Consider the following 22,211-nt stretch of genomic DNA (forward strand, 5'->3'; position numbering starts at 1 on the left):
TCAATTTTTTCTTCAGACTTTTCCCGTTTGTCTCTTTCCCTCAAACTAATGATCGGTAATAAACGAGAGAGCTTGGAAGCTCAGGGCCCTGCGCTATGCTTTTTTGCCTAGCTCATCGCGCATGTTATTAGAACTGATGGAAACGTTTTTTCCTTTGATTGGCTACATCATTGTATTGCAAAAACGTTTCAATCAGTTTGAATATGAGTTAGGCAAAAGAATTTGCAGAATGTATTGCGGATTGTAATTTTCTCTCACTTCATCCATTTTTGGTTAGCTCCTTCTTTTCCTTTTAATCTCCATATGATAGGATTTTCTGTATTTTTGTAGTAATACATTGACCTGTTGAGCCAATGAGGTAAAATTAGATTCCATACAATACGATACAATACAATAATACAATAATGTCCTTACCTTGATATTGTGCTTGTGCTTAAAGGGGAAGTTTAGGCTAAAATCAAAATTTCACCAGTTGTGTAGTCTTCGGGGTGCTGAGTCGAATGGTCTTAGTCCGAGAAAGCTGAGATGCTCCCTTCCTACTTGAATCCCAATCGAACTCGCGCACTTCCACCGAAACTGGGTGACTGCGCCCTACTAGATGGGGATTTGTATGCAAAATGTCGCCCAGTATATCGTCGTCAGGGCTGTGTTGACTGTACAATGACTCTACCTTCACTGATGAGCTATGTATTAGCGAAACAGCTGTCTGAAGGAGTTTATCAATATCGTCTACGGAAGTGTCCTCGCAATGGTGATCGTTGTGTGCAGAAGGGTCTAGTCGGCTAAAGAGCGCAGTGTAGTGGTGGAGGTGACTCAACACTAAAGCTGTTGGGTATATTGTTCAACTCAAAGCTTTCAGTTCGCCAGCACATCAGCAGCATGGCGGTGAGAGCAAGCCAACGTCTTGGGCTTTTGCGCCGAGCCGCGTGGATACTTGACACCAATGGCCGTCTGAGTGTCTACCGAGGATTCATTCGCCCTATGCTGGAGTATGCTCCACTGGTCTGGATGTCTGCTGCCCCGACCCATCTGGCCAGGCTCGGCCGCATTCAGCGGAAGGCAATGGCCATCATTGGACCAGATGTGCTCCTCCAGAGTTTGGCTGAACGACGCACACAGGAGCCAAACAAATGCATTTACAATTTTTTCACATTTTCGTGCCCATTCTGTCCGTGCGCGGAGTAAAACAAGTCCAGAAGCAGCCATGGGTGGTGGGGTAGGGCCCCTCAACGTGGCCCTGCAATCTGTCACAACAGAACGAGTGGGCGTTCTCTCACAGACTCCCACAGTCCCAAGTCAACTTTTGATTTTTTTAGGTTTAGGGTGTGCTACCAGGTCGTACCTTTGATACAACATCCAGTGCTGGGACCTCCACAGCAAGCCATTTCCACAGCACTGCACACCAAATCCAGGAGACCCTCAGAAACCTGCAAAGACTACCACTCACGTTCCACTACTGCCTAGTACTGAATCCTACCTGGCTTCTGGACACGACTCTGCCAAAGTTACAAATTCAACGTCAACTACAATAATCAAGCCGCATATCTGCAACGTCACAAGGGTGCTGGCAAAAGTCCTGCTGCACAGTGGCGGGCTTCGCCCGCGACTGTGCAGCCTAATACCAGTACGTGATTTTTAATGTGATTTTTGGACTTTTTTGGACGGTCTGCTCAGATTCAAATACAGTGCTGCCAACAAATGACAGCGTGCAACAAAATTTTTCTTCTTGCAAGAGCACATTTTCGGCCATAACTCTTGAACGGCTGGTCAGATTAAGACACAATTTTCAGAGAATTTGCAGCTACTCATGCTCTCTCAACTGACGTAGCACTCAATATGAATTTACAAATTCGATTTTTCAGCGAATTTTTGGGTAGTCTGCCAGCTTAAGGTAGCAGCCTACCCATTAGGGTCCAGCGGATAATACCGGCATTATATTCGACATTATACGACTATCCGAGCATCAGAGCATTATGGAGCATTAGAAAGGAACAAAACGAGCATTATGTGAGGTTTGAGCGGCATAGCGAGTTCCATAGTGGATAATATCGGGAAATCCCAGGTTTTTGGCAACAATCGGCTACAATCATGATCATGAGATGTTGTCTGATGATTGGCTTTTGCCATGAAACTCTGAGTAACAACGAAACAGCCCTATTTTACTCCTTTTGTGTACCTCTTGCGTACTACGCTCCGCCTATTTCGGGCATTTGAGCACTATGCGTTGTACCGGCGCTTGACTTTGTGATTGTGTAGACACGTAACACCTTTAGCACTAATGCTACATAACTATTGCTACATAAAAAACGTTATGATTGTAGCGATGTGGTCAGGTAAATGTATACAAGCCATATGTGAAGCATGCCCAACCGAGGCCGCCGCGGCGAGGCAGTTCAAGTGACACAAATCCGGAGAAATTATTTACGAGGTTTCTTTGAGGGTAATGGATAGCTTTGGAGAAGACATACACGAAGTGAATACCAAACAGACGAAGAAGAGTTTTCTAGTTGTGCCAGACGCTCTGGCGATAGCATCTCTAGCGATACTGAAGTAGACACTGATGCATTGCTAAATTGGGACCAGGATGAAGGAGCGGCTATAAACAGAAATAGCTCGTGCCAAAAGAACTGCCTTTGCCGAGTCCAGCTCAGGAGGCTCGAAAAGAACAAGAATTTCTCATTGACTCAGTACCAAGTCGATTGCTCAGCAGCGCCAGTCTTACTTTCCTGATGAAGCACGTACAGTTAGTTGTGGACGGTAGTAAAAACTAGTAATGGCAGGCCTACAGTCAAATGCTATCAGAAAGGAAGAGTATTGTGGCAAGCCCTACGTCTACACACCATCTCAAGCCGAAGGAGAAGATGAGAGCACAAGCAAAGGATGTAGAGTGGCAAAATAACTTCTGACCATGTGTTTTCAGGATTTCCGCAAATGGGAGGGCTCTCCATCTGAGATCGGATCTCAGGAGCTGGCCTCACGTCTGGTGTTTTAGATGAAGACATTATTCACAAAGTGGAGGCAGTGACAGCTTGTCTGCAGGCAGGAATACTAGTTACTTCATCCCAACAATGAATGACTACCTGCAATAATGGTTTCATCTCTCACTACAAGGATAATTAGGGGAAAGATTTGATACGCCGACTATTCTGCCACAACCCTGCATCAAAGTTGGAATGGAGAGCAATCAATGGAGAAGCGATCATGTCTTATAGTGCTAAGAAGTGGTGGAGCTCGTGAGAGGTAAGATGGCAGCTTCAAATGCAGATCGACGATATGCATAATTTCCTGGAAGTTTGACAATGTGCAGACTTTCTTCCATTTTTGTTCCAAACCAAGAGCATTATATCCCTTGCCGAAGCATTACAATCAGCATTATAAGGCAGTTTTTGGAGCATTATGGTTAGCATTATACGAACATTTTCGGAGCACTATCCGCTGGACCCTACTACCCATTATTTTCATATGGCATTCAATTGACCGTAACTTTGGTGTCTCTCAATGGATTTGAGTGAAAATTTGACCACACACTCCTGCCACTACCCTGGCCCTCTGGACATGATTTAAAAGTTCTTGCGCCTCATTAACAGGCTTTACAGGCCGGAAAAACTCAAAATTCCGGCATAGTGCCACGGTGTGCGAGCCACACAGGAGCCAAACAAATGCATTTACATTTTTTCACATTTTCGTGCCCATTCTGTCCGTGCGCGGGATCCAAACCTAAAACAAGTCCAGAAGCAGCCATGGGTGGTGGGGTAGGGCCCCTCAACGTGGCCCTGCAATCTGTCACAACGGAACGAGTGGGCGTTCTCTCACAGACTCCCACAGACCCAAGTCAATTTTTTTACGTTTAGGGTGTGCTACGAGGTCGCACCTTTGATACAAAATCCAGTGCTGGGACATCCACAGCAAGCCATTTCCACAGCGCTGCACACCAAATCCAGGAGACCCTCACAAATCGGCAAAGACTGCCACTCACGTTCCACTACTGCCTAGTACTGAATCCTACCTGACTTCTTGACACGACTCAAACTTGCCAAAGTTACTAAATCAACGTCAACTACAATAATCAAGCCACATATCTGCAACGTCATGAGGGTGCTGGCAAAAGTCCGTGCAGCCCAATACGTGTTTTTAACGTGATTTTTTGGACTTGGAGCAAAATTCTGCACACTTTCGCGTGTTTCCATGATACGACAAGTTGCGCACGGCCTGCTCAAATTCAAATATAGTGCCGCCAACAAATGACAAAAATGTGCCTTGCAAGGAAAGATGTTTTTGTTGCATGCTGTAGTGTTTCGTACTTTAGTCTAACCAGACCAACCAGAGAGCCAAGACATTAGTTCTAACTGTTGTACTTCCACAAGACAAAGAACCCTGTTCCTTATCAGTGCAAGAACTTAATAGTAGTGCAAGAAACATAATACAGTAAGACAGTGGCGGGTACTCCATAGCGGGATCTAGTAGAGTACTTGAGGGTACACTACAGTGCATGAAACAATCATCTAGATATGGGATGAATCATCAAAGGGATACCGTAACGGATAGTCTAGATCTATAAAGAGAAGAGTACAAATAAGAGAACAGGCATGCACAATGGGTACACACACAGACAAGACAACACTACACACGCTGTCATTTTTGGCAGCACTGTATTTGTATTTGAATCTGAGCAGACCGTGTGCAACTTGTCATATCATGGAAACGCGCGAAAGTGTGCAGAATTATGCTCCAAGTCCAAATAATCACGTTTTTTAGCCGTGTATTGGGCTGCACGGCGGAGGGCTTCGCCCGCCGCCGTGCAGCAGGACTTTTGCCAGCACCCTCGTGACATTGCAGATATGTGGCTTGATTATTGTAGTCGGTGTTGATTTAGTGACTTTGGCAAGTTTGAGTCGTGTCAAGAAGTCAGGTAGGATTCAGAACTAAGCAATAGTGGAACGTGAGTGGGAGTCTTTGCCGGTTTTTGAGGGTGTCCTGGATTTGGTTTGCAGCGCTGTGGAAATGGCTTGCTGTTGAGGTCCCAGCACTGGGAGTTGTATCTAAGGTACAACCACGTAGCACGCCCTCAACCTAAAAAAATTCAAAAATTGACTTGGGTCTGTGAGAGTCTGTGAGAGAACGCCCACTCGTGCCGTTGTGCCAGATTCCAGGGCCACGTTGAGGGGCCCTATCCCACCACCCATTGCTGCTTCTGGACTTTTTTTTAGATTTGGATCTCGCTCATGGACACAATGGGCAAGAAAATGTGAAAAAATTGTAAATGCATTTTTTGGCTCCTGGGTGGCTCGCACACCGTGGCACTGTGTCAGAATTTTGAGTTTTTCCGGCCTGGAAAGCCTGTCAGTGAGGCGCAAGAACTTTTAAATCGAAAATTTCACTCAAATCCATTGAGAGACACCAAAGTTACGGTCAATTGAATGCCGTATGAAATTTACGACCAGGCTGATACCTTAAAGGGGAACTCCACGAAAAATGAAACTTTGATAGCCTGTAGAGTTTCGGGCGCTGAGTCGAATGGTCTTGGTCCGAAGTCTCTACGACGAAGCGTTCTTGAGATATTTCACTTTGAAATTGCAAAAACGGGGGCCGCGCCCTGACGTCATGCGGCCATTCGGTTACATCATCACGGGCTGCCTACGTCATTGTGGCAAAGTCGTTTCTCTTCGCCAGTCTACAAGAACTATTTTATTTGGTATTTCAAGGGAAGATGGGCGGTTCCGAACAATCCTCTGTCCCCAGCAATGAAGGCAGCGATGCTGAGGCCAGTGAGGACGACCAACAGCCCACCGCCGCGTATGGTTGGGGCAGGGAGCCCAGATACTCTGCTGAGGAGCTGCCATCGCGTGTAACAAATGTGGAGGAAGAAGATGCGTCAGCAGCTGCGTCCGACAGAAGACGAGTAGCTTGGCCACCAGAATCTCGATTCGTTTGGGACTCCGACTGGTTCGAGCGTGGACAAAAGTGTATAGCCATGCCCAGCCCGCGGGAATGATTTTGCTGGTAGGATGCTGCCGTCGCTGTCGACAAGACGGCCCAAGGTTTCTTGCGTAGCGGACCTCGCAGATTACGAGATCGTATCCTTGCATTAGGCTGTGCTCATCACTGCTCTTCGAGGTTATCTCGACATGCAGAAGCCGCCAATGCCAGTGACAGAAGAGTCTGACATTAGGTAAGCCTCAATTAGTTTGCCTTGACTTGTCTTGTGAGGATCGCGTATCAGCATGATACACTTATTCATATTTTTTGGGGGAAATTTATTGTTGTCAGGCGCACTACAGTAGGTGTCGCACAAGAAAGACATTGTACTGGTAGTTATCACAAGTTTCATGCATGACACAAACAAATTTCTCTTTGCTCCGAGTATGTCTTGACTTATCTTGTGAGGATCGATGCGCGTAATGTTTTGTGTGTAACTAATTATTGTTGTCAGGCATAGCACGAACAACGTTGTTCTGTACTATAGACCGTGCTATCACAAGTTTTCATGCATGACTCACATTTGTCTTTGTCCTTTTCCCTTGGATTGGTACAAGATCTACAAAGTATGGTAGGTAGTGTTCTGTTGGTGAAGAGAGCACTGCACACAGTTTATGAGCACCATGGGTGCATTTGATCACACCCGAACCCATACTTTATCGTTTCAAGCGATAGACTTTGTCAATAAACTCGTTTTCTAGTATACCATGGCATGCAACGTACAAGCGTGGGGTCAAGAAAGCGTACACCAAAATAATGCACAAATTCTGGCAGGAGAGTAAGAAATCTGTACTTTCTGACCAAGACATCTCTGTACTAGTAGATAATCGAACGCGTCCTAATCAGTATTCATCCCCCAGATCATTGGAATTCAATTTGAAATCAGCAATTATGGTAAATTCTACAAGACCCTCCATCTTTGTACCAGTGGACACTAAATTAGTATGGCGCGCGCACTGAAAGTGCAGGTAGGTACCGGTAGGTGCAATACAGCGCATATGTAGAGTAAATGAGTATTTGACTATAATAATTATTACGGTACAGCAATGTGGTATGTGTACAAGCACTCATCATACACATTCCATATGACATTCTGTGTTTGTGTAGATCTCTACGCTATGCGGCACACAGGCAGTACACACTATGTACACGGCAAATTGGGCAAGCACGTTCGTTGTCGTCTTCCAGCCTGCGTTGTGAATACCATCAGGCAAAGATATCCAAATCCTGCACCACCTCAGCCTTCTCAGGAGGCTTCCACCTGGAATTTGGCAGGGAAACACGCTTCTCCAAGGCAGGAACATGGAGGTTGCCATTTGCAACCGCTACCACCTCACACATGAGCTTGTCAACATACTCATAGCTCTTTCTGTCGTATAATTTTCTATTTGGCCACAGTCTTCTTTATGCTTTGAGAACTGGACTTTATACCTTCCTATCGCGGTCTTTTTGGTTGTGCTGTGGCGACGGTTGACATCGACGTCGACAAGAGCTGCGAGATGTGCGTGTCCAATCATCCCCAGAATTGAGAAACGAATGCGTTTGAGAATGTAGTTTGGCATGACACTGTGATATACCTGCATGGCAAAAAGAATGTGGAGAAAACACACTTGCTTAGACAATATACTGCTGTATGAGAAAATGGAAACTTCACCGTACAGGACGACTCTTGTTCTCAATTGCATTGTTCGTTTCATTCCCTGTGTTGCCCATAAGAGACGGGAGCAAAAATGTTCAGCAGATGTTTGTTGTCTTCTGGCGTGGAGTGGCGGCGTCATTAGATGTACACATAGTCATTTCACTAAGTATACCACTACTACAGCATATGTACTATCCTTAGGCTAGCGTGCGTGCGTGCGAGTGAGTTTGAGTATGTGGGTGCGTATGTGTGTGTGTGTTGTTGTGTTTGTGTGTGTGCACGCACACGCACGCGCATGTGGGTGAAGGTGTGAGTGCATGTGTATAATACGTGTAGTTCCCACTGTATTCCTTGCACAATAGGTCTTCACTTACTTTTCTTTCGCATACAACCAGAACCCATTCCTTGTTCGAAATTATATTTTTTTTGGCCTGGTGATCCCGCAAGCGTGGAACTCGGAGTGTAATATATTTTGTTTCACTTTACTTGCACTATTCCAAGGCTGTCCAGACTTCTAACAACTGCTCTGAGTGATATGGTATTCATGCAACCATGCCTAGAAGTAGGGTAGCTGTTATAAATAGAGACATATCCACGCAATCAACTTACACTGGTTCAGTTTGGCAGGATTGGTGAGACAGTTCGTCGTGCATGCTGCCTGCACATCGCAAGCAAACAGTTCTGTAACCTTCGTACTTGCTGGGGGTCTGGCTGTTTGCGTCCCAGTTGATGACAGATGTGCACAGTTTGAGTACTGGTATGCGCAAAGTTACTGGGGTAATATCGTTCATCACCTAGCTGCAGTCGGAGTTGATGGGGTGATGTACTCTTCTGATCCTGATGGGACGTATCTCGCCCTGCTTTCTCAGTTGCAGCTTGTTGAGTTCGCTTTGCTGGAGGCTCACGGTTCGGAGGGCACTGGTACACTGATGAGGGCTTTCCTGGACGGCGTACTCGTCAAAACTCAGCTCTCAAGTCCCTCTGGATCATAAATGCAGCGAGCAAACACAGCTCGTGCTGCGAAAATAGGCTTGAAATTTTCACGACGCATTGCAACATCTCGGCGCTTTGCCAGGTCTCCATCCTTTGGGAATTTGAGAAAACTAACCCCAGGAGGATGATGTGATACTGGCACAATCAACAACACAACAATTTGGCATTGCAGCGGCTCAGGCGACTTGGCAAACTACTTTCTGAAGTGACTTTCGTCCTGAAGAAAGTGAGATTCAAAATCCAAGTATTTTCGCACCATGCCACAATGACGTCACACATACATTGGTATGGGGCGTGGCTAAAATTGAAATATCTCAAGAACGCTTTCTCGTAGAGACTTCGGACCAAGACCATTCGACTCAGCGCCCGAAACTCTACAGGCTATCAAATTTTCATTTTTTCGTGGAGTTCCCCTTTAACCTGGTCCTAAATTTCATGGCATTCAATTGACCGTAACTTTGGTGTCTCTCAATGGATTTGAGTGAAATTTGCACCACACACTCCTGCCTCTATGCTGGCCCTCTGGACATGATTTAAAAGTTCTTGCGCCTCACTGACAGACTTCACAGGCTGGAATACTCAAAATTCCGGCATAGTGCCACGGCTGGCGAGCCACTCAGGAGCCAAACAAATACATTTACAATTTTTCCACATTTTATTTATTTATTTATTACAGCATCTCATTGCACAGTAAGAACACCGGCCAATACAAAGAGAGAGGGTGTTAGCCAACCACGGCAAGGAAGGGAGAAGGGGAGGAGAAGAAAAAAGGAACCGGCATGGGTAAGCCAATTCTAGCCAATTCTGTCCAATTCTAGCCAATTCTGTCCGTGCACAGGAACCAAACCTAAAAAACGTCCAGAAGCAGCCATGGGTGGTGGGATAGGGCCCTTCAACGTGGCCCTGGAATCTGTCACAACGGCAGGAGAGGGCGTTCTGTCACAGACTCCCACAGACCCAAGTAAATTTTTGAATTTTTTTTAGGTTTAGGGCGTGCTACGAGGTCGTACCTTTGATACAACATCCAGTGCTGGGACCTCCACAGCAAGCCATTTCCACCGCGCTTCAAACCGAATCCAGGATACCCTCCAAAATCGGCAAAGACTACCACTCACGTTCCACTACCGCCTAGTACTGAATCCTACCTGACTTCTTGACACGACTCAAACTTGCCAAAGTCACTAAATCAACGTCAACTACAATAATCAAGCCACATATCTGCAACGTCACGAGTGTGGCGGCATATCAGTATTTGACGCGAGTCAACTGTCTTCACGTGAACACCCACTTATTTTTTCCCTTGTACACACTCTCAATCTGGGTTGAAAAATTTCATGTAATGACTACCAGCGCTACAGCACTCTATGAATATAATGCATGCATGGTGTTGTTCAGCCACCCTTCATACTGCAGCCCATCATTGTACTGGTACAAAGCTCATCATTGTACATGTTGCCAGTTCTAAGTGAATGGCATATTCTCCCTTCGCCATGACCGCGCTCACACAGATAGAGTTACCCACGCCCAAGTCAATAATTCCCTTTCTTTAACTATTGTGCAAACTCAAATTGGATACAAATATATTTTTTGTTGTGTTTTTTTTAAAAATTCGCAAGCCAAACGGGCAGATTTGCCCAATGAAAAGGTGGCGAATGCAGGTAGAAAGCAGTAATTAATGATATTGGGAAGGGATGCAATAAGGATAGAGGTGGGGAGAAACTAAGCCAGCTGATCATCAAACAGGATGTTTGATACTCTAGGTACTAAGGGTGTGCGGGATCCTGCTGGCGCGTGTAGCGTTGGTCGCGCGTTGGTCACGCTACAAGCTCAGCATTTGCGTGCACGTTCAGCGTACTGTTCAATACGACGTTCGCTACAAGCTTAGCATTTGCGTATACGCTCAGCGTACTGTTCAATACGACGTTCGTTCTACCATACAACGGTCGCATGACAGTACGTTGCTGTTTGTGATTATTTTCCATAAATTGCGTTTATTTTATCTTTCACAATGAGTTCAGAGTTTTACTGCTAGAGGCAGTTTTGCCGTTCTAGAGAGAAAGAGAGAATTGTGAATAAAGTTCGTTTCGAGTTGTTAGGTTGTTTTGCCTCCAGGCCCGCTACAAAATTGGTGGCAGCGGTGGTTAAAGTTAACTTGGTCAGATTCGAACCCAATTTACATTGGTAGCAATGGTGCTACAAAATTGATGGCAGCGGTAAAGTTTTGTTCTAGTTGCATGTTTTCCGATGTAATGGCCGCTACACATTTGTGATAGCCTTCAATTTTAGTTTAGTTTTCATGAGGGCTCAAGTTAGTGTATCTGAAGGAGCACCCGCCGTCACCCGCCGCTGCCCCAGTGCCGCTGCTCCTGCCGCCCGCCATAACTAGCCAGTCATGATGGCAGCCAGCGCGTCTCTAGGGATTGGGCTCCATGACAGATAGCTCCAGCGACTTAAAGGATGGAGCTCCATGTACATTGCCAGTGTAAGCTAATTCCAGATATGGCATTTTCTTTCCTGTCTTCCTTCAGTCTTCCTGTTCTGTACGTTGCTGTTTGTGATGATTTTCCATAAATTGCGTTTATTTTATCTTTCACAATGAGTTCAGAGTTTTACTGCTAGAGGCAGTTTTGCCGTTCTAGAGAGAGAGAGAGAGAGAGAGAGAGAGAGAGAGAGAGAATTGTGAATAAAGTTCGTTTCGAGTTGTTAGGTTGTTTTGCCTCCAGGCCCGCTATCCTGCTGGCGCGGAACTGGTGGAGTGTGGAGATGGCACGTACATCGCTGGGTAAGGTATTCCACAGCTGGGCGACCCGGAACGCGAGGCAACCCTTGCCAAACCTGGTGCAAACTGGCGGTTTGCGCAGACCCATGGTGGAGTGCAACCTAGTTGGGACAGCTGACGAAGGAACTAGGAGGGCATGCAGATCGGAACTTGCGTGCCCATTCCGACACCTCCAGACAAGAACGATAAACTTCTGCCTGAATATCTCGGATACTCTGTAGGTGTCCAATTTCAGAAGGAGGGTTGTTGTTGTTTTTATTTGAATTCGCAATACCAAACGGGCAATAAGCCCAATTACATGGAAGCGAATAAAAGGATGCTAAGAATGAGGCATTGGGGTGGATATTATTTCAAGTAGGAAATACTGATCCCGGGAGGTACTACAAATAGGTACAATGAAAATCTGAAAAGGCCATGGTGCTGTCGTTTACTATGCTGGAAGCAGCTACATGTAGAAGGAAAAAGAACAAGAAAGACGTTTTATCTCATGTATTGGACAAACAGAGCTAACAGGAAAAGACCGTTCGTTATATGCCTATACACACTATCCGTGTGTGTGTGGGGGGGGGGGGGGGGTGCATGTCACTGTTTCTCTTCTTTACAAACGTTTATGGCCTGAGAGTGTGCGGGTACACGGCTGCTTCGAAATCGGCCACGGCTTTGGAGGAACGTACACTGGCTGGCAGAGTGTTCCACAGCGCAGGTCCACGGAAGAACGGTCGGCGAGTGCCTGTATTCGTCCTGGCCAGCGGGAGAATGAGCCCGGCGTTGGCTTGATGTCGAGTTGGGGCCGTGGTTGCGGGCGTCAGCTGCTTTGAAAGCGCTGTACTACATTGGCCGTTCAGGCCGCGCCAGATGAGATCAAGGAGTCTGTGGTGTTGTGTCTCCTCGATTTTGCGGAGGGATATGCTCTCCCTTTGGTGGCTTACCGAAGGTGTGGGTGGTAGGCTGAACACAGCGTGGATGGCACGGTTCTGAAGACGTTGGAGTTTCCCTAGAGCAAAAGCTGAGAGGGACGTGGTATAGGCCACACTTCCATATAATAGGTCGGGCATCACAACGAATTTTAGGTATTGGACCCTGGCCTTCTGGGAAAGGGCTCGCCGGGCTCGCCACAATGCTCCGACTTTCCTGTTCACCTTCGCTGTAACATCGTGGATATGGTGGTCCCAGGTCAGTTGCTCGGTGATGGTTAAACCCAAGTACTTGGCCGCAGTACAAGCAGGTAAGTGGGTCTGATGGCAATTTACAGCAATAATGGTTTGCTCATCCCTCCCACAGAACAGAACTTGACTTTTGCGTTCATTCAATATTAGGCCCCGGTTTTCGAGCCAGTCGGCCAGCGCAGTGACGGATGATGAGAGTCCCAGTGAAATAGTTGCCGTGTTGGAACCACTTTGGTATAGTGCAATATCGTCAGCAAATTGTATACTAGGGGTCGGGTGAGCTACTGCAGCTACCGCTCGGGTGCATATATTGAACAAGATGGGCCCCAATACAGATCCTTGGGGTACTCCACTTGTGCATACTGTGATGTTGCTCAGTTGGCTACCGATGCGGACTTGTTGTGTCCGTTTTTTAAGGTAGCTAACGAGCCATTTCATCACCGTACCGCCAACTCCAATTTCAAAGCAGTCCTGGATCATAACCGCATGCCGCACTTTGTCGAAGGCCTTCGACATGTCAAGGAAGCACACTCCAGAGGAGTCCTTCTTTTCTCGAGCCATTTGCAGCTGATCAACCAGTAAGGCTAGTGCATCACCCGAAATGCAAACTGAGTTTCCGGGATAGCGTCGGTGTGGTCGAGGTGCCGTACAAGCTGCCGCTGGACCAGCTTTCCCAGCAACTTTGACAAAATCGGAAGTAGCGACACTGGTCTATAGTTTGTCGGCTGAGACGGATCCACAGGGTGCGCGTGGAGGTGTGATGCGAGAGTCCGAAAACTGCCCTTGTCGCCCGATCCTGCATGACTTGTAGCCGATCCAATTGGTTGGCGGTAAGAAGTGGGGAGAACGCATTTGATCCGTACATCAGGTCAGACATGATGATCGCTTTAAAGTAGAGAACTCGGCTCTGATGAGTCAAGCAGCGACGCAACCTCCATAGTGCTCCGATCCTCTGGGCCAGTCGAGCAGTGCAGCGATCAACATGGGCGTCCATGACAAAATCCGAGTCGAGGAGCACTCCAAGATACCTGGCCGCAGTAACGACAGGAATCGGCGTTTCATGACAGTTTACATTGATCATGTGCTGGGGCTGCTGAGGCTGCCTGTTGGGGTATTCAGGGATCACTTGGCTCTTGGCTGCATTCAAAATGAGACCACGGGCCTGCAACCAGTCAGCAAGTGCAGAAACAGAGGCCGATAGCGTAGCAGATACCGTGCCGAGGGATGTGCTGCTGCTGATCAGCGCGATGGCATCGGCAAATTGAACCGATGAAGACTGGTTAGCTATGGTTGGAACTTCGCGGGTGTAGATACTGAAAAGGATCGGTCCTAGAACAGAACCTTGTGGCACGCCACAGGATGGTTTAGAAATGGCACTCTGATCCCGTCCAATACAGATACGCTGAGTACGGCCCAGGTGGAAAAACCACTTTAGGGCTGTGCCTATTATGCCGATATCGAATAGGTCCTGGAGTAGCCGTTCATGACGAACCTTGTCAAATGCCTTTGACATATCTAGAAGGCATATGCCAGTACACAAACGCTTGTCCCGTGCAATAAGAATACGATTTAGCATAAGTACCAGGGCATCCTCCGTTGAGTGGCCTGCGCGGAATGCAAACTGAGTCGTGGGCAGGGTACCAGATATATGCAGAAACTGGGCTAGCTTCTTCTGTATGACTTTCTCGAAGAGTTTTGACAATATGGGAAGCAGGGACACTGTTTTTCATTCCTTGGTGCCGACCCCTTTTAAGTTTTAAGATGCGTTTCCCGAATCCCTTCGCACAAATCATATCCCCAATTCATTTCGCCAGGAACTTAACAAATTTATTCATCTTGGGCTCCTTCTAAGAAGACCTTATGGTCTGTTGGGAATGCCCAAGTAAAATAACAAAGTACTTGGTCCGCGTAAGTGATATTGTCGCTTATCTTTCAGCTTTGTTTTTATGTCGCGGGTGCTCACTTGGCAGCCCATTTCATCCCAATTTGGGTTAGTAAGTTAGTTTACTAGTACCTGAAGGGTCTAGCTAGATTTCGAGAGGATTTTGAGAGCGACGGGTGGGTGATTCTGATTGGTACAGCGCCGCATCAAAATAGATTATCTTGTTACCCTGTGCAGGCAAGAGCAGCGCAAGCCACAAGAAAGTAATCGGCCACTCGGAATCAGCTCTATTTTGCTGAACGGCCGAGATCGTTCACCTCAGGGATCGCTCGTGAAGCTGAGATCGCAGCTCCCTCACCTCCAGCTCAACACTTGAAGTATCCAGCGCGTTGTGGAGATTTGCAAGTACTGTACGCGTCGTCGTCGTTCAAAATAAAATCTTGCAAAGAACCCAAAGAACGGCGTCCTATTTGAACCACACAGGCTGTCGTGCTGCCCACGCGAAGTCCTATAGAGAAGGCGACCGTCACGATCTCTTTAGAAAATAGCCAGGCAGTGGAGAGGAAGAGAGATGAGCTTGCAAAAGCAAGAGAGTCGATCCCGAGCAAACATATTTGTCACTAGCGTCGAGAGCAGCGACGAGAAGGACCGATAAAAGTAGGAACCCTTCCTTGGACAATAAATTCCTCATAGCTAGTTGTCCTTCTATACCTTAGCTTCCATCGTACCAAGTTTTATCAATTCAAGTGCACGCGTTGATGTCCAAAGTCTAAGTAACAAATTGTCAAAAGATAAGCGACGATATTGCTGACGCGGACCAAGTACAATACATTAATACAATACAAATGGCAAGGTAGACAACTTTTGTAGAACTTCGGTCATTCTTCTCAGCCTTTTAGCTATTGTTTGTATTATGATGATAACCATTCAAAATCTGACGGGCGGGTGGCTTATACAGCGGATGGCAATGCAAATACAGATGGTGGACCCGGAAAGGCGGGTGCGACTTAGGGCATGTTCGATTGTGCGAATCCATGGGCCATGGACTCGGATTCGCCAAATTCGTACATGTTCGATTGTACGAATCCGGATCCCAGTCCCACGGATTCGGATCCAGTCAACCCACCTCCCCGAGCCGGATTCGACGGATTCGACGGATTCATTTGCATCGTATCTACTCACAACTCCAAATATGCGCACACTAGGTCAAGAGTTCGCCATATTCCGTACAGATTCCACAGAATAGTCTGGGATGAGCTGTAGCAACTCGGTCGCTAAGGTCTTGAAAGGGATTATCAGTTGTGCACATTCGATTGTATCAGTGTGATCGAAGTGATCTGGTCGGCGGGGGAGGATCCAGTTTCCACAATCGAATGCAGCCGTAGACTCCGATGAGCCCAACACACTGTAATATTTGGTATTTTGCTCCTGCTTATGTAATAGGTGAGCAATTTTGTGCGGGATAGTGCCTTTGCTGTTTGCGTGCGTGATGCAGAGCTCACTGACGTGTCAATTTGAGCACTCTGGTAACGTGCTTTTGGGCCGTATTAAAATCTGGCTTGGGACCATATTTTTCATTGCTACATGTATCAGGTTCGGCCACATTTTCCCTTTGCTGCGTAGACGAGTCCACAAAGGACCACAGAGGATGCTATCCACAGATTGAGGTTATCCGAGTACTAGTATACTGTAAAATCGGAAAGTCTAATGTTCTAACGACCAATTTTTATTCGCTATTCGGAGAAATGTTATCCCGAACCCAGTGTGTGAAAATGCGCATACATCGATACATATTCTTGGTTGCCAGGTGGCCATCGTTAAACTTTCTGCACGTTATCATGCCAAAATTACAAAAACGCTAAACATTTTGGTCATTAGACTTTCCGGTTTTACAGTACTAGAGTAACCATCTCACTATGAAATTGGAATGGAGGAACTATCAACGCCATTATTTCCCTTGGGTGACAGCTTTCATGATTTGAAATCAAGGTGCCCACAGTTGTCGCAAAATACCGTGTGATGCCATGTTGGACTTGTTCTCCGCTTGTACATTCATCGTCAAAACGTAGTCAAACCCGTGTGCTGGTTGATCAACCTACACTGTAGCTGCTTCGATGTTCGATGCACTTATGCTTTGTAAACTCGGACAACAGAGCTGCACACATGGGTACATAGTGCAGAAGGTAGAGACCCATGTGTAGCTACATAGCTGTTTGAACAGCTACTTTCTTTTTGACTTCTTCCACAAGGATTCTTGTGGAATGTTTTGGTACGTAAGTACATAGTCTTGCTCCATTTCATGTGGGGAAGATTACGAAAATGAGCTCTTGTGCCGAAAACAGCACCGACCAACTTGGGTCGGCGATCACAAAACCAACCCGAGTGAAGAAGAACCGTAACTAGGTGAAGGTAATTCTTCTGATAACGATGAATCGGCTAAAGACGCAGGTGACAAGCACCCCTTGTCTTTCGTTTCAGAGCCACGTGTGCAGCACTGCAACCTTCGATACAACAACATTTTCAATCATCCAAAAAACAAGGCTAAGAATCTTTACGTGACAGGTTATTTATATATTTTGATACTGAAATACACAGTCCAGCAGAGACGGAATGGAAGACAGAACCAAAGAGGAGACATGACAATACAGTGGGAAGCCGGGGCAGCGTGCTGGTCAATTGGGCCTACTTCCCCCGACTATGGGTCTCGGGATCAGCGACAGGATCAAGCACCAAACAGTCCCTCTTAAATTTCAATGGCAAACTCCCACCAATAATTCATTTGAATAAGATTGGCTCATGAGAGGCAAGCTGGTCCCGGGTTCGAGTCCTGGTGGGTCTTGCATTTTCTCTCTTTTCCGACAGCTCACTTCCCCGACTGATCTTTTGACTTTGAAGTTCTCCCGATCCTTTCAAAATGAATACGATTTAATCTTGTTTTGCACCCGTGCAACCTGTGACATGTATGTCACTTTTTACGGAATGGTCACATTAATAATGATGTAGTTACAAGGCTGTGCTGGGCTTAAAACCAACTTTCTTGCACTATAATTGCCGAAGTTGCTAACACTATTTCGTACTGATATACCCAGTGAAAGCCTTTGACTAGCTTTGTTCGGACTTGACAGCGTTGTGAATGATCGAAACTCCTAGACGCTTGTTCTCACCTTCCAGGAGCAATACTGACATCCACTGATTCCAATGGCGAAAGTCCGAGGTTGATCTGAGCAACCGCTCTGGAGTTATAGCATCTGGAAGTTTAGACTAAATTCGATGACGTCATGATGACATCATAATTCAGGACGTCATTGAGATAAACTGATTTGTCAAAATTTGATATGGGATATATGACACCTTACTGGTATCTAAACTGGAAACATATCCCCAGAAAGCTTGTTGCAGCAACGAAAAACGACATAAATTGCCAATGCTATTTCACCATCTATTACCACACAAAGTTTACTGTAGAACGGGTAATTTTTAGCGAATATCAATTTTAGCGTTTTCCTATTGTCAGCCGGTTAGCGACGTTTTATTTTAGCGATTTGCAGCGATTTTACTCTCGGATCACCAGTGCACTACTAAATGTCTCAACGGATTAGCGACTTTTAACTTTAGCGAAAAAGAGTCGATCGCTAAATTCGCTAGGGTTTTAACGTCGCTGAAATTACCCGTTCTACCGTATATCTTTGACGTCACAGGGATGGGCAAATCATGACGTCATCATGGGGTCACAGAATTTTGCCAAAACTTGAAGATGCTATAACTCCGGAACGGTTGCTCCAATCAATGCGGGGCTTTCATCATTGGAATCAGTGCATCGTTCACTACAGGTTGTTAAGTTCATGTAGGATTCTCGTTTTAGATCCAGGTTGAATTTTGTGTGAGCGTATGGTTTTGTAATATTGTGTTTCGGCATGTGGGTCTCTCTAGTTCGTTTGGGTGGGCGTCTGATCATGGTGAGCCACGGTTTGCCTGATCATCTGCAGGGATCCTGCGCTTGTTTGTATCGGTTTGCCTTGCGAGTGTTATGGTTTCCGTGTGTTGCTGGTTGGCCCTTGTGCGTCCCAGTCGGTGCCTGACAGTTTTTTTCCGGTTTTCGGTTTTGCGAACGGATGTAATATGAGTTCCGTGTTATTCAGGTTCGATTCCTGTGGGTTTTCAGGTTCAATCCCTGTGGTTTTTTCAGGTTAGAGACCTGTGGTAATTCAGGGTACCGCCTTGTGATTTTTCACCCACCATGTACAGTCACTGATTTTGTGTTCTTTGACCAGTTCACTAACCTTCACACCCTCTACTCTAGATGTTTTTTTACTCTTTGCCGACTTCGTTGACTTGTTTGGAACTGGTACGCCTGAAGGGATTGTATACCAGCAGATTTCTGTGGATGGTGCAGTGTATAAGATATAACAAAAATAGCTGCCAGACACCTGTCAGTGTGCTGAAAGGGATAAGCGAAAATTTTACCTGGCGGAGGAAGCACGTCTATGAGTAGTGTAGGCTCTAGAGTGTTATGCACGGCTCCTGATATCACATTGCACACAGGAAATCAATAGTTTTATGCAAATTGGTGGACACAGAAGCAAACATGGTAATGCTGGTAGCCGTGGCAATACCAATACTTCAAAAGAAGTGGAAGCAAGAGTAAACCTGAAAGAGTGCGTCGATTTTAAAAAAGAAGAAAAAAAGGTGAAATAAACCCCACCCTGGAGTGCTTAGGTACCCAAGAGCTCTTACCCACCCAATAGCTCTTAAATCCACCCAAGAGTGCACAACTTTATAGACACGGTCCTTGATGGCATAGCTCACATAACGTGGTCCACAGCTACTGCAGCTATGTGATGTATTCGTGCACATGCAACAGGGGTCATTGTGCACACAGTCCAGGATTGGCTGAAGATGTTCTCCGCTTTCCGCCGGAGATTACTTTCATTTCGCTGTTTTTGTTCACTATAACCCCCTGGATATGTACGAAGGGCGATGAGAAAGTGTTCAACCTGGCCCAAAAGAGACAATATCACTGGTTTCTTGTTTCTAATTGTCACAATATCCACACTGCAAGTGAATGTATTTCACTCAGCAATGGCTCGAGTGTCATCAATCCACCTCAGTAAGTTAGAAGGTTTTCATCTAGCCAGTCTAGCACATGGTGAGACTTCTCAATCTAAAATGGCCAAAGGCATTGCAATTACAGCTTCACACTCTTGCCACAGGGTATGATGTATCTTGGCAACAGAAGTAGTGCTAGAAGCAAAAGGGTTAGACAAACTAATCACTAATCAGCTTACTTGAACACGGTGGTTATCAGCATCAGTGACCAGGAAGTGGCCATGATTGTCCTCGGCAATGCACCGAGGTTTCTTGAACTGACCATCTGACTCTCCCCATGATCCGAACATGGCAATGAAGTTTCCATCAGTAGTGAAAACCTGCATGAAAACGAAATGTATTTAAAACCCTACACTGTGATGACTATGCCCTTCAAGAGTTCCATACTTGTTGAGTTTCAACTGAAGAATCCATCATCCCAGACACAACTCAACGGACAACGGGAACGAGTAGGGGAAAACATTTATTATTGACGATGAGACGGAGACAAAGACGAACTACAACAACTACAATCATTATGAGAGAGAGAGAGAGAGCCAGAGACTGAGACAACAAGAGACTATGAAGGGCCTGGGTAGCTATGGCAATATGGGCGCGCAAGTAGCTACCCAGGCCAACGGAACAAAAGGTGAGTACGGGGTTCATATGGTTCATGCAGTCCAGCTAGGGAAAAAGGTAGACTGTACGGGAGGAGGTACCTAACACTATGTAAAGGTCCTCCCTCATTTATAGTAGATAATCTATGGGATATAAAAAGTCTTTTAACCAGACTTATCTTATTATTACACATACAAGCACGCATACACACACACACACACGCACACACACAGACACACACACACACACACAAACACACACACACACACACATGCACACATGCACACCCACACACCCACACCCACACCCACACAAACACCCCCCCCCCCCCACACACACACACATGCACACACACGCACACACGCACACACACACACATATACACACACATACACACACACACACACAAAGAAACACACACACGCAGACAAGCACACACACACAAGAACACACACGCACACTTACACATGCACATACACATACACACACACACACACACACAAGCAATCACACACATACACACACGTATGTGACCTCCCCCCCCCCCCCCCCTACACACACTGGGACTTAGACTCAGACTCGAATGGCTTGTGTCAACCTTCAATATGTTGACAGAGTCTGGTGCCTCTAGCTCAGGTCATCCTTGGCTGAGGTTGAGCGGTGCAGCATTCTGTGAGATGATATCTCAGATGTGGCCTTGACAAGGTCAGACAGGTGGCGTAGGAATTATTTACAGTTGAGAATTCAATGTAAGTTGACCCAGGAGTGAGGTCAGTTCGTGCTTGAGGACGCAACCCCTGTCGAGTGTGGCAGAGACTAGATGACGTAGGGCCAGAAGGTTGGACGTTATGACGGAAAACTACATAGAATGGTTGCACAGAAGGAGTGGCGCAGAGCAAATCTGCCGGCGAACTGAACACTTGAATACATCATCATCATCACAAGCCCATAGCCCTAAGGCCGTCGGGGCGTCACAGAGCAAGTATGAACAAGCGAGCGCCATAAAAACCGATCGCGTGCAGCAGCGAGCAGGGACTGCACGTCAAGTGCAGTCCTTGAAATAATATAATCAAGCCATGACATTCTGGGCCTGCCACGGCCACGACCTCCAGCACCACAACCCTGAGGAACAGTCAATGACAAACAGCCGGAACGAACAATATGACCAAAAAATTGCAATTTCCTTTTATGTCGCAGAAAAGTCGTCAAGTCAATCAATTCACGATTAGAATGCTGAGGGGATCATCCTCAAAACACCATTGTACAACGTTGCAGAAAGAGGCGCTTGACGATCCCAAGCTTTGTTTTTTTGTCCCGCTTGGGTAGCACTCCATTCAGCACATCACTGCATGCCTTTCTCAAGACGCATTGAGCGTGTCCTGGAAACTGAACACAAATGTAGACATCGTACAGAGTCGATCGTTTCATCCGCAGTGCACCGCCACAGACCAACGGCCAGTACAGCTGCATTTGGAAGATGTTTCCCACCGTGTAGAGTCTACCGCCCGTGCATGCAGCATCCTGGTGTTTCTTTCAAACCCACTGAGGTCAAAACATTTTTTGGGGGGAGGGGCTTGTCTCGTAATTTCACTGTCGCTTTACGGCGCATTTCAACTTCATATGTGCCGTAAAGCGACAGTGAAATTACGAGACAAGCGGGATAATTCCTCAACATCAAATGCTTGATCAAAATTTAGCAGCATCGGACGCAGCACATCCCTGACTGGAGTGAATGCCCCATGGGCCTCTCGGTGTATCAAGTGGATGTTTTGTGGCGGAAGATGCTGACTGAAGGCGCAGGCAACATCAGTGTACATGTTCAACGGGTATGGCGGCGTGGTGTGGCGGTGTACGACGGGCTGGTAAGACAGTGATTACCTCAGGGGCCTCTGCCTCTGGGTCTGCCGCGTTAGCTAGTTCGCTTAATCGTTCGTTCCCCATCACGTCACTATGGGACAAGTACAGTCAGCCGCAGTATCTTTGTTTTTGTGGCACAGGCAATAACTAACTTTTCTGGTGTTAGACTGACTGCTGTTTTTTGCGTCGCCCCCCCCCCCCCCATTTCACAAATGC

The 22,211-nt window shown here is 46.5% G+C and overlaps 1 protein-coding gene and 1 long non-coding RNA gene across 3 annotated transcripts in view; one reads left to right on the plus strand and one right to left on the minus strand.

The window, feature by feature from the left end:
• The window catches only part of LOC135811602 (probable serine/threonine-protein kinase DDB_G0284251), a 151,166-nt gene that overhangs the window by 6,535 nt on the left and 122,420 nt on the right, over positions 1-22,211 (minus strand). For both annotated transcript variants that reach the window (XM_065324837.1, XM_065324836.1), the window contains one exon: positions 19,721-19,861. In XM_065324837.1, the coding sequence (XP_065180909.1) occupies positions 19,721-19,861 (141 nt within the window). The remainder of the gene's footprint in view (positions 1-19,720; positions 19,862-22,211) is intronic.
• On the plus strand, positions 5,955-7,412 carry LOC135811618 (uncharacterized). Its single transcript, XR_010552667.1, has 2 exons — positions 5,955-6,169; positions 7,084-7,412. It is a non-coding gene; the product is annotated as an uncharacterized LOC135811618 (long non-coding RNA).

This window comes from Sycon ciliatum, chromosome 3 (genome assembly GCF_964019385.1).
Source record: "Sycon ciliatum chromosome 3, ocSycCili1.1, whole genome shotgun sequence".
NCBI classification, from domain to species: Eukaryota; Metazoa; Porifera; class Calcarea; order Leucosolenida; family Sycettidae; genus Sycon; species Sycon ciliatum.